The sequence below is a fragment of the Aquarana catesbeiana genome, linkage group LG12, assembly GCF_042186555.1.
Source record: "Aquarana catesbeiana isolate 2022-GZ linkage group LG12, ASM4218655v1, whole genome shotgun sequence".
Lineage (NCBI taxonomy): Eukaryota > Metazoa > Chordata > Amphibia > Anura > Ranidae > Aquarana > Aquarana catesbeiana.
This window is the reverse complement of record NC_133335.1, coordinates 23,906,466-23,919,488: the sequence shown is the minus strand read 5'-3', so window position 1 is coordinate 23,919,488 and position 13,023 is coordinate 23,906,466. Positions and strand designations below refer to the sequence as shown.

The window sequence follows — 13,023 nt, the reverse complement described above, 5'->3', positions numbered from 1 at the left end:
CTCTTACTGACTTAATGCTGGCGACATTTATTGTCACCACTTTTAACGGAGGGGGAACCGCCATTTGGGTTATTGGGTGGTTTGCTTCTTAGCTCCCCTCTGCTGCTCATCACCAGAAGCCTCTCTCTTTCTTGAGGCCGCCTCAAACTCCATTTCGGAATCAGAACTTCGCTCCGAAGAAGCTCCAGATGAAGAGATATCCCAATTAGAGGACCTATACCGGTTGGAGACAGGCACTGGAGCCTGTTCTGTCCTCACCACCTGCTTCTTCCGCTTCCCAACCTTCCTTCTCTCCTCCAGGTACTGCAGGTCAGCTTCAGAGATGCCCTCATCTCTTACTTTTTTCTGTGAAGTCTTTACAGAAGACTTCTTTACAGAGGAAGAAGCAACCTTTTTAGTACCCACTATTACTGCTGGTGGGGGGGGTGCTCCCTTTGAATCAGACTTAGGAGGGGTAGACTCCTGGGGGGTAACTGACTCAGGGGGCACAGACTTGGAAGGTTCTGACACAAGAGGAGAGGGTACAGTAGGCTGGGGGGAGACAGATACAGATACAGAAGGAATACTTACAGACATATGAGGGGTGGCCACAGGAACTGGAGAGGGATCCTGAGCAGGACCAGGGGAGACGGTCACCGCAGAGGAGGATGGTACACCAGGGGCCTCACCCTCCATCCTGTCCAGCCTTGACATGTCATCAATTACCTCCTTCTCCATATTGTGCCAGGCTTCAGGACACCTGCTGTAGGGGTGGCCAAGGCGCAGGCACAGGTTGCACCTGATCATCTCGGTGCAGTCCTTAGCCATATGACCCTGACCCCGACACACTGAACATATCAAGGCTGAACAGGAAGAGCTCAAATGCCCCTTTTCTCCACAGCGGTGACACAGCTTCGGCTGACCAGGGTAGAAAATAGTCATCCTATCCCTCCCTATAAAAGCTGAGGAGGGCAGGTGACGGACAACATTCCCATCCCTGGCCAACCTGACTGTAACCGACCAACCCCCAGTCCAGATGTTACGCTCATCAAGGATTTTACTGGGCTTAGTCAAAACCTCACCATAGTTCCTTAACCAGACCTCTAGGTCCCGAGCAGGAACACTCTCATTAGTGAGTATGATGGTTATCTTTTTCACCGTTGACCTTTGCGAAACCGCAACTGGGGCCAGACCTTCCCATTCAGGTCTTGACCTGCACCGAGCCTCATATCGCTCCCAGAACAGGTCAAGACCCTCTGGCCTGGTGAAACTAATGGTATAATCCCGTGTCCCAGCTACATGTATTAGAGCATACAGGTCATTTGCCCCAAAACCCATCTCTAAAATCAAATCCACCACTGCACGCCGTGCTGGAGGGATCGCACCACCTTCCCATTTGAGAATTACCACATTTCTTCTCGGACCCCCAGCAGAAGCCAGAGACCCAAGACCAGATCCCGGGGTGCCCAAAGTGGTAGGCTGCAGGGGGAAACCCCGCTTGGGGGCGGAGCTACCAGGAGCAGAGCGTACCACCTGAGCAAATGTGGGTTTATCAGGGCCAAGGCCCCACACTGAAGTTACAGCAGTCTGTACGTTACTATTATTATTCACTACTTGAACGGAGTTGGTAGGACTGTCCATCACACTTGTACTGGGACCATTGTTCATCACACTTGTACTGGGATGATTTTTATCAGTCACACAAATATCCACATTCTTATCAGGAATAGTCACAGTTTCTGCTGCAATGCCAGCTGTCTCCTGAAGCTGTGCTGTAGAGTCTTCAGCAGGTTTGGGGCAAACAGCTTCAGATTCAGCTAAATGGGGGTTAATAGGCTCTGCTGAATGTTGCAGTTCATCTGCAGGAATGTCATTTTTTAAATGCAAACTTTGCTGTACTGCAGCATCAGCAGGCACAGCATTGCTACACATAGGACTAGCAGCCTGATTGTCACTGGGCACATTGTCAGTATCAGTCACAAAAACTGTTTTATGCACCACATGGGGCTTGACGGGCTTTACCTTGTCAGGCACATTATCTGTTATGTCCTCCTCATGGAACACCAGCTGATCACCCCGCAAAGGAGACTCCATTGCCTGGATTACCTTGAGCATGCCTCCTGAGTCCTGGGAAGGCATGGGGCTGCTTACCTCTACCTGAGGGGGCAGGGGGTCAGAACTGGGGGTCTCCTCCTCCACCTCCATCTTTGTCATCCTCGCAAACCTTTTATCATTGTAAAACTTTTCCTTAAATGGCCCATCTCTTCCTTCCATGATGGACACAATGGTCTCCTGATGTTCAACCCGGACCTTGGCCAGTTGGATCTCCGGATCCATGGACCCTCGTTTCTGGCTATGTAAGCCCTCACGCTGCCTTCTCAGGCGCTTCAGCTCCGCTCTCAGTTTATAGAGCTTGTCTCTTTCTCTATTCAGGGCTTTAATCCCGGCCACCACTCGCTCCTGAATTGCCTCTGAGCCTTCATCCTTACCAGGGGCAGAAAGATCACAAGCCATGGTTTGTACAGAGGAAGGCATGTCAACCGACGGCCCAGGAGATGGCTGGGAGCTTCCAGCAGGAGAGGCCCTGCTGGCCTCCATGGCTTCCCCAGAAAGGGGCCAGGAGAGCTGGGATAGTTTTCCTCACCAGTCCCCTCTCACACGGATCTGCAGCAGCTCCAGAGACAGCCTCCTCCTGACACACCTGTGCTCCAATGATGGGTGGGGCACTATTCCTCCCACTGACACCACTGATGGGGCACTATTCCTTCCACTGACACCAATGATGGGGATCTATTCCTCCCACTGATAGCAATGATGGGGCACTATTCCTCCCACTGATACCAATGATGGGGCACTATTCCTTCCACTGACACCAATGATGGGACACTATTCCTTCCACTGACACCAATGATGGGGCACTATTCCTCCCACTGACACCAGTGAAGGGGCACTATTCCTCCCACTGACACCAATGATGGAACTACTCTTCCCACCTCCCCTATCCATGCGTCCAGCCCCCTGATCTACATATCAATGGTACCAGACTAAGGATTCCAATGTGGGGTGGGTGTTTTTTTGAAGCACATGATTAGAGCCAGAGGCCCTAATAGGCTTCAAAAAAGGGTGGCCTCGGAGCGCAGAGCATTGCGCTCCAAGGCCACCCAGTTGTGTGGCCATAGCGAATGAATTTTCGTTATTATCACACTAAAGGTCCTACCTGCCAATCAGGAGGCAGGTCTGTGAGACCTGTTTCCTGATTGGCCATAGCATCAGGCGATCCTATTGGATGCCTAGCGCTTTGGCGGAAGAGGGGAGACAGCGAAGGAATCTGGAGGAGCGGACACCGGAGACGCCACGGATGCTGCCCGCACTTCAGGAGAGGAAGAGAGGAGGAGAGGACACCATAGCCCCGCCACACGAGCGGGTAAGTGCGGGACCGCCCGCGGGGGGGTGCTGCTGTTTCAGTGCCTTGCCACGCCGTGTGGGGGGGGTGCTGTTTGTTTGCCGCCCCCCCCAAAAGAAATAACCCACCAGCCACCACTGTCCCTTCCACTGGACTTTAGAACCCCTCTTCCTATGATCTAGGCATGAGGAGAGGGGGAGGCATTCTGTGGTTCTGTATGGACACTGAGTGTTGTTACCTAGGACAGGAAGTTTGTTACCGGCAGGATCACCAGGTGATAAAAACCCTGGAAATAAAAAAAGTAATGCAGCCACTACATCTAAGGACTGGTAAGATGCAATTTGTTAAATTTTTTTTGCTCTTGGGTTTTTCAGTGGTTCTCAACTCCTGTCCTCAGGGCCCACTAACAGGCCAGGTTTGCAAAATAACTGAAATACATCACAGGTGATATCATTTGCTGCTCAGTGATTGCAGTATTCTAGTCTGCATCTCCCATTAGTCCATTAAAGGTCCATTAAAACCAGCTATTGCTGCAATATTCAGCTCCAATCCAGAGATTTGCCCCTCCAAAACTTTTTTTTACTGCTGCTGGACGTCCACCGTCTAATGATCAGCATCTTCCAACCTTGGTAATCCCGGACCAGCCCCCCAGACTGTGACTGGACAGTGAAATGAGAAGCAGTACGGTGGTGGTGTGTTCATCTCTCTGTCATTCTGCTCTTTCCTCCTGTCAGCATGCAATTATGTCAGCACAAGAACTGATTAGCTTCTTGTGCTCTCACATTCCAAACCTGCTTTAAAAAGGGGCTGCTTAGGAGGCTGATAGCAGTACAGATTCAGGTACTTACAGTACACTGCTTGCATTAAAAAAAAATATGTTACGTACCTATGTTAATTATTACAGGGATGCTTTAATTTTTGTCTTAGCATATAACACTTATAACTCTAGCACTATAATCTTACAGGAAACCTCTCCAGAAAATGCTAATCATCTGGCTATCATACTGACCCTTTACCCTCTTACTGACCCTTTACCCTCATACTGACACTTTAACTTCAATAGTTTGAACCAAGGATCCAGAGCACGCACTCGTGTCAATTCAGCAACAAAGAAAGGGCTGAATCCCATGGGGGGGGGGGTCAGTATAACAGCTCAAGGTCTAGCTTTTTAAAAGAAGGTCAGCCCCCTGTTTCATAAAGGTTTACGTTCTCTACTCATTACATAGCTCTAAAAATATCACCTTAAAGCAGAAACCCAGAAGTGGAACTTCCGCTGATCTGCTTCCTCCCCTCCTCTGGTGCCACATTTGGCACCGTTCAGGGGGGAGGGGGGAATGGGTATCTGTTTTTCGACAGGTACCCTTCCCCACTTCCGTCGAGACAGAGGCGGGCCAAACATCCCTCGGATGTTTGGCCCGCCTCCTCCTTCCCTTGCCGCCGGGCCAACTATAAAATACAGCGCGCTTTGCGCATGCGCAGTGGAGAGCCAGCTGTGACGGCGGCTCCCTTACGACGAATGGCGGTGGCAGCACCCGACATCAAATCCAAAAAATCGTCTGGGGTGCCGACATCACGGGGCTTCTTGGACAGGCAAGTGTCTATATAATAAAAGTATTTGTAGCTGCTGACTTTTAATCCCCCCCAGGCAGAAAAGCTGAACTCTGGGTAGAAAAACTTTTATTCAACCACTTGCTGACCATGCTATAGCCGAATAACAGCTACAGCGTGCCGGCCAGTTCTGGGAGGGCATTATAAGACATCCTCCTGTGATTGCGCCCAGGCACAGCTGATCACAGATTGGGGTAAAGAGCCAATCTTTGTCATGTGATCAGCTGTGTCCAATCACAGCTGATCACGATGTAAACACAAGCCCGTTATCGGCTTTCCTTTCCTCACGCTGATTATCAGTGCAGTCCCAACAGTGCCCACCAGTGATGCCAATCAGTGCCCACCAGTGATGCCAATCAGTGCCCACCAGTGATGCCACTCAGTGCCTCCTCATTAGTGTCACCTATCAGTGCTGACTATCAGTGCCCATCAATGCCACCTATCAGTGCCCACCAGTGCCGCATATCAGAGCCCATTAATGCTCATCAATGCTGCCTCATCGGCACACATCAATGCCCATCAATGCTGCCTCCTCAGCGCCGCCTCATCAGTGCTCATCAGTGCAGCCTCATCAGTGCCCATCAGTGCAGCCTCATCAGTGCCCATCAGTGCAGCCTATCAGTGCCCATCAGTGCAGCCTCATCAGTGCCCATCAGTGCAGCCACATCAGTGCACAATAGTGAAGGAGAAAAACTACCTGTTTGCAAAATTTTATAACAAACTTTGAAAAACATTTTTTTTTCAAAATATTTGGTATGATTAAAGACCATCAAAAGAAAGCTCTATTTGTGTGTGGGGGGGAAAATTTTTTAAAAATTTCATATGGGTACAGTGTAGCATGTCCGTGTAATTGTCATTCAAAGTGCGACAACGCTGAAAGCTGAAAATTGGCCGGGGGTGGAAGGAGGTGAAAGTGCCCAGTAAGCATGTGGTTAAATATATCCATCAATAGCCACAAAAGAGATAAATCCACAGATGCCTTTTCAAACCACATAATCAGATATTGCTGTCACACCATACCTCCCGAGCCATTCCCAAATTAAGTATGCTGCCTAAACACCTCCCTTTACCCACCTTCACTATACAAAATATGGCACTGTCTGAGCCACACTGAGAAAAAAACTGAAAAAAGATTTTTTTAAAAATTTTTCACCGCCCTGCTGGGGAGATTTCCCTTTACTTCCTGTCTCGAAAGATCAACAGGAAGTGAGAGGAAATCTCCACAACATGAGGACAGGCAGCTGTAACCTGAATATTTCACTCCATTGGAAGATTCCCCATTACTTCTTGCTCTGGGGACAACTGGATTTCCTGGCAGCATACATTTGTTAGTATGTTGCCATGGACTGGCAATAGGAAAGAAACATTTTGATAAGTATTTGATACAATTTTCTGTATTCCTGGTGCCAACATGGCAGCACACAAGCATATGTATGCTGCAATGGATTGGCTCCAGGAAAGGAAAATTACCATAAGTCTTTGATACAATTTTCCATTTTCCTGGTGCCAACATGGCAGCACACTACTATATGTATGCTGCAATGGATTGGCTCCAGGAAAGGAAAATTATAATAAGTACTTGATACAATTTTCTGTATTCCTGGTGCCAACATGGTAGCACACTTACCATATGTATGCTGCAATGGATTGGCTCCAGGAAAGGAAAATTACGGTATGTATTTGATACAGTTTTGCGTTTTCCTGATGCCAACATGGTGGCCTACTACCATATGTATGTTGCCATGGATGGGCTCCAGGAAATGAAAATTACGGTAAGTATTTCATACAGTTTCCCATTTTCCTGGCGCCAACATGGCTGCATACTACAATATGTATGCAGCCATGGACTGGCTCCAGGAAAGGAAAATTATTTATGCATTTGATAAAATTTAGTGTTTTCCCATCACTCTCTGTCTCGGTGTCAGAAGAAAAATAGAGAGGATTAATCTAACCAGCAGGAACATAGATAGCAAGAAAAACTTGACCAAGAGCCTAATGCCGTGTACACACGGGCGGACTTTTTCGACCAGACTGGTCCAACGGGACGAATCCGTCGGACAATCCGACCGTGTGTGGGCTTCATCGGACCTGCAGCGGACTTTTTCGGGTGAAAATCAGACGGACCTTAGATTTGAAACATGTTTCAAATCTTTCCGATGGACTCGAGTCCGGTCGAAAAATCCACTCGTCTGTATGCTAGTCCGACGGACGAAAACCGGCGCTATGGCAGCTATTGGCTACTGGCTATCAACTTCCTTCTTTTAGTCCGGTCATACGTCATCACGTACGAATCCGTCGGACTTTGGTGTGATCATGTGTAGGAAAGTCCATTCGTTCGAAAGTCCGTCAAGAGTCCATCGAAAGTCCGACGGAAAGACCGTCGGACCTTTGATGCCGAAAAGTTCGCCCGTGTATACACGGCATAACACCCCCAACTCCATTCAAAACTAAAAAAAAAAAAAGTAAAGTTTTGCCAGTTTATAAGGTATAACACAGAAGATGGATAGATAGATTACATTTAGTGGCCAATTTCCCTCCTATATCTATGGTTGGATGACTGCGTAATCCTTATGCCGCGTACACACGGTCGGACTTTACGGCGGACTTTGCCCGGCGGATTTTTCGACGTACTTTCCGACGGACTTTGTGAATGAACGGACTTGCCTACACACAATCCACCAAAGTCCGTCGAATTCGTACGTGATGACGTACGACCGGACTAAAACAAGGAAGTTCATAGCCAGTAGCCAATAGCTGCCCTAGCGTGCCTTTTTGTCCGTCGAACTAGCATACAGACGAGCGGACTTTTCGACCGGACTCGATTTCAACGGATAAATTTTAAACAAGTTTAAAATCTAAGTCCGTCCAACTTTTGAGAAAACAAAGTCCGCTGGAGCCCACACACATCGAATTGTCCGACGAAATCCAGTCCGCCGGGCAAAGTACGCCGTAAAGTCCGCTCGTGTGTACGCGGCATTAGGCATTACATATAGACTGATTAGGAACAGACTAAATGAGTCAGCTCTCCACAACCTCCTGTAAATTACAGGTGTTACTAATTCAATCAGAACTTTTATCAAAACCAAAATCAGTAGTGAAGGAGTATCAACTACAGCTTGGACCCTAAAACCGAACCTTCCTAACACCTGCTAGCCTAAAATGTAAAACCCAAATATGTACCCAGCTTCTATAGAGGTTACTATTTTGGTAGGTTTACTTCTTCACACACCCTGCAATAATAGATAGTGTGGTCCTGAGCATACCAAGAAACCCTAGTGCCCCAAGTGGACCTTATCGCTTAATGAATGCCAACATTTATTGTAAAACAAGCTTTTCTTCCAAAAGAAATGTGTCCTAAAAAGTACAACATAGACACAGGTAAATCAGGTATATGGCTTATGTATTTCAAGGAAATATTTGGTCAACCTCACCTATGGACACCTCTACCATTCCTTAGTATTCCATGCCACATATGAACACCTCTACCATTCCTTAGCATTCCATGCCACCTATGGACACACTTATGAACACCTCTAACATTCCTTAGCATTCCATGCCACCTATGGACACACTTATGAACACGTCTAACATTCCTTAGTATTCCAGGACACCTATGGATACCTCTACTTTTCCTAAGCATTCCGTGCCACCTATGGACACCTCTACCATTCCTTTGTGTTTAATGCCACCTATGGACACCTCTACCATTCCTTAGTATTCAATGGCACTTATGAACACCTCTACCATTTCTTAATATTCCATGCCACCTGTGGACACCTTTACCATTCCTTAGTTCTTCATGCCACCTATGAACGTCTCTACCATTCCTTAGTATTACATGCCACCTGTGAACACCTCTACTATTACATAAGCCCATACACACGAGCGGAATGTCCGACAGAAAAAGTCAGACGGAAGATTTTCATCGTCTATTCCGATCGTGTGTGTGCCTCATTGGACTTTTTTTTTCTAAAATTCTGACGGACCTAGAAATAGAACATGTTCTAAATATTTCCAATATTTCGGGAAAACCGCCAGTCTGTATGCTGTTCCGACCGACCAAAAACGACGCTTTCTCTAAAGCAAGTACGAGATGGAAGCTATTGGCTACTGGCTATTGAACTTCCTTTTTCTAGTCCCGTCGTACATGCTGTACGTCACCGCGTTCTGGACGGTCAGACTTGGTCAGACTTTGGGTTGACCGTGTGTAGGCAAAACCGCTTGAATGGAATTCCGTCGGAGTTTCGTCAGAGAAACCTTCGGAGTTTATTCCGACTGCAAAACCGGTCGTGTGTACGCGGCATTAGTATTCCATTCCACCTATGGACACACCTATGAACACCTCTACCATTCCTTAGTATTCCATAACACCTATAGACACCTCTACTATTCCTTAGTATTCCATGCCACCTATGAACATCTCTACAATTCTTTAGTAGTCAATGCCACCTATGGACACCTCTACCATTCCTTAATATTCTATGTCACCTGTGGACACCTCTACCATTCCTTTTTATTTGATGCCATATATGGACACCTCTATAATTCCTTAGTATTCCATGCCACTTATGAACACTTCTACCATTCGTTAGTATTCTATTCCAGCTATGGACACACCTATGAACACCTCTACTATTAGTTAATATTCCATGCCACCAATGGATATCTCTACTATTCCTTAGTATTCAATGCCACGTATGGAAACATTTACCATTCCTTAATATTCCATGCCACCTATGAACACCTCTACCATTCCTTAGTATTACATGATGCCACCTATGAACACCACAGGGATGGGCAGGAGGGGCAGCTGCCCTGGGCAGTGTTCCATGCCACCTATGGACACCTCCATCATTTCTTAAATTCCCATTACACCTGTGGATACCTCTACCATTCCTTTCTATTTAATGCCACCTATGGACACCTCTACCATTCCTTAGTACTCAATGCCACTTATGAACACGTCTACCATTTCTTAATATTCCATGCCACCTGTGGACACCTCTTCCATTACTTAGTATTCCATGCCACCTATAAACGTCTCTACCATTCTTGGTGAACACCTCTACCATTCTTTAGTATTCCATTCCACCTATGGACACACCTATGAATACCTCTACCATTCCTTAGTATACCATAACACCTATAGACACCTCTACCATTCCTTAGTATTCCATGCCACCTATGAATACTTCTACTATTCTTTAGTATTCCATGCCACCTATAGACATCTCTACAATTCCTTAGTATTCAATGCCACCTATGGACACCTCTACCATGCCTTAATATTCCATGCCACCTGTGGACACCTCCACCATTCCTTTGTATTTGATGCCACCTATGGACACCTCTACCATTCCTTAGTATTCCATAACACCTTTAGACACCTCTACCATTCTTTAGTATTCCATGCCACCTATGGATACCTCTACTATTCCATGCCACCTATGGACACCTCTACCATTCCTTAATATTCCATGCCACTTGTGGACACCTCTACCATTCCTTTGTATTTGATGCCACCTATGGACACCTCTACCATTCCTTAGTATTCCATGCCACCAATGGATATCTCTACTATTCCTTAGTATTCCATGCCACCTATGAACATCTCTACTATACCTTAATATTCCATGCCACCAATGGATATCTCTACTATTCCTTAGTATTTCATGCCACCTATGGACATCTCTACCATCCCTTAGTATTCAATGCCACGTATGGACACCCTTTACCATTTCTTAATATTCCATGCCACTTGTGGTCACCTCTACCATTCCTTTGTATTTCATGCCACCTATGAACATCTCTATCATTCCTTAACATCCCATTTCACCTATAGACACCTCTACTATTCCTTAATATTCCATGCCACTAATGGATGTCTCTACTATTCTTTAGTATTACATGCCACCTATGGACATCTCTACCATTGCTTAGTATTCAAGGCCACGTATGGACACCCTTTACCATTCCTTAATATTCCATGCCACTTGTGGTCACCTCTACCATTCCTTTGTATTTCATGCCACCTATGAACACCTCTACTATTCCCTAGTATTCCATTCCACCCAGGGCCAGGACAAGGGGTGGGCAGGAGGGACAGCTGCCCTGGGCAGTATTCCATGCCACCTATGGACACCTCTACCATTTCTTAATATTTCATGCCACCTGTGGACATCTCTACCATTCCTAAGTATTCTATGCCACCTATGGACACATCTAATCTACCATTCCTTAGTATTTCATGCCACCTATGGACACCTCTACCATTTCTTAATATTCAATGCCACCGGTGGATATTTCTAATATTCCTTATTATTCTGTGCCACCTATGGATACTTCTACAATTCCTTAGTATTCCATGCCATTACCACCTATGGATATCTCTAACATTCCTTAGTATTCCATGCCACCTATGGACACCTCTACCATTCCTTAGCATTCCACGCCAGTTACTACAGTACAGCACCACAGAACATGTCAGCTTTATAGGAAGAAGTGTTAATGGCCTTCAAGGGACCACAAACACCACAGCTAAACAGGTCCACCACATGATAACTGTTGGTGATGTTTGATCCCAGTTAGACATGGTTTACATACCCCTAGTATGCCTCCGCTGCCTTCAGTGTGCTAACCTTTTACAGAGGAGGAGGGTTGGGTAAAAATGTGACGGCCGTGTGTCGAAAGTGTGACATCACTTGTGTGACCATGCCAGAACTGCAGCAGTTATATGGTGCCCTATGTGCAGGTGCCTTTACTATGCATTCATATTTGTAATAAATATACAGACCTATGTCCCCAAATCTCCAGCAAGCTTCACAGACAGACAGTTGTCACCTAATAGGAGGTGGCCTTCAATAACAAAGATCATACAACACCCCCCCCCTCCTCCGTATCCCCTAGTATAACCTGTCGCAGGCATTCACCTGGGCAACATGCACCGACCTGAAGTCTAATGATGCAGACAAGACGCTGCCTGAAACACAATCTGCAGACACTCCGCTGAACCCATCGCACACACCTCCTATACATACCCTGCGGGGCCAAACAAGACATAAAGGTTGTCATAAGGCACAAAAAAAGGAAATAAAAGTCGGCCAAGGAAAGTCAGGTCGGCCAATCAGCAATGATCTTTCATTAGTTCCGCCCGCTGTAACCTAAAGAAAGGTGACAACTCTTTGGTGCCTATGCAGCTACAGTACTACACACGTCATCATTGCTCTGCTCACTAAACAAGCCCGGCTTCGGTATAAATTGCAAGCAACCCATGGCTTTTCAGGACTACAAGTCCCAGCATGACCAGGGAAGCAAAAAAAAGGAATAAGGTATGCATGCCACTAATATTCTCATTATGGATTCAAGCAAGCCATGAGCCCGGGGGGGGGGGGGGGGGGGGGTTCTTTAGCAGTCGTAGAACTACAAATCCCAGCATGCCTAACTAGTGCTCAGCCACAGGTTGGTTCCTCTGCAGTAATAACGTGCCTGGCCATTGCAACCTGTAGCAAGCACCATTTATCCATCTTTGACTATGGATGCAATATAACCCCCCATAGCAAGCACACTTAAGGTCACCACTGCAAAGCCCTATAAGTGACTGGGGCTTCCTATGCAATTCCCAAAAGTTGGTAGACAGTTAGTGTTGCTTGATTTGAATTTGGGGGGGGGGGGGGGGATAGAATGTCAATGCTGCAGAGTATCTTGTCCACACTGCAGTCACCAGACATTGCACTGCACCAGCTCATAGCAACAGGGTAAGCGGAACGACTGCAGAGCATCCCCCCCCAACCGTGGCTAGCGGAGGCCTTGGGAGGAAAAAGGTGGGGGGGGGGTTGGGTGGAGGGGTACCCCAGGATAACACAACCTCAGAGGTGACGCAGCTATCATTGGGGAGGAGGATGGGACTTACCCTGATACACTCAGGATGCTGCGAGTGGTGCTGATGCTGCTGTCAGTGATGCTGAATGCTGATTCCACCTTTCCCCAGTACAGAGACAGCTGCAGAGCCCTGGCCGGGGAGGGAAAGAGAGAGA

At 47.0% G+C, this 13,023-nt stretch overlaps 1 protein-coding gene across 1 annotated transcript in view; it reads right to left on the bottom strand.

Moving 5' to 3' along the window:
• Positions 1–13,023, bottom strand: part of OPRL1 (opioid related nociceptin receptor 1) — a 136,585-nt gene that overhangs the window by 123,469 nt on the left and 93 nt on the right. Inside the window, 1 exon segment of the mRNA XM_073607426.1 lies at positions 12,900–13,023. Coding sequence (XP_073463527.1) covers positions 12,900–13,023 — 124 coding nt within the window.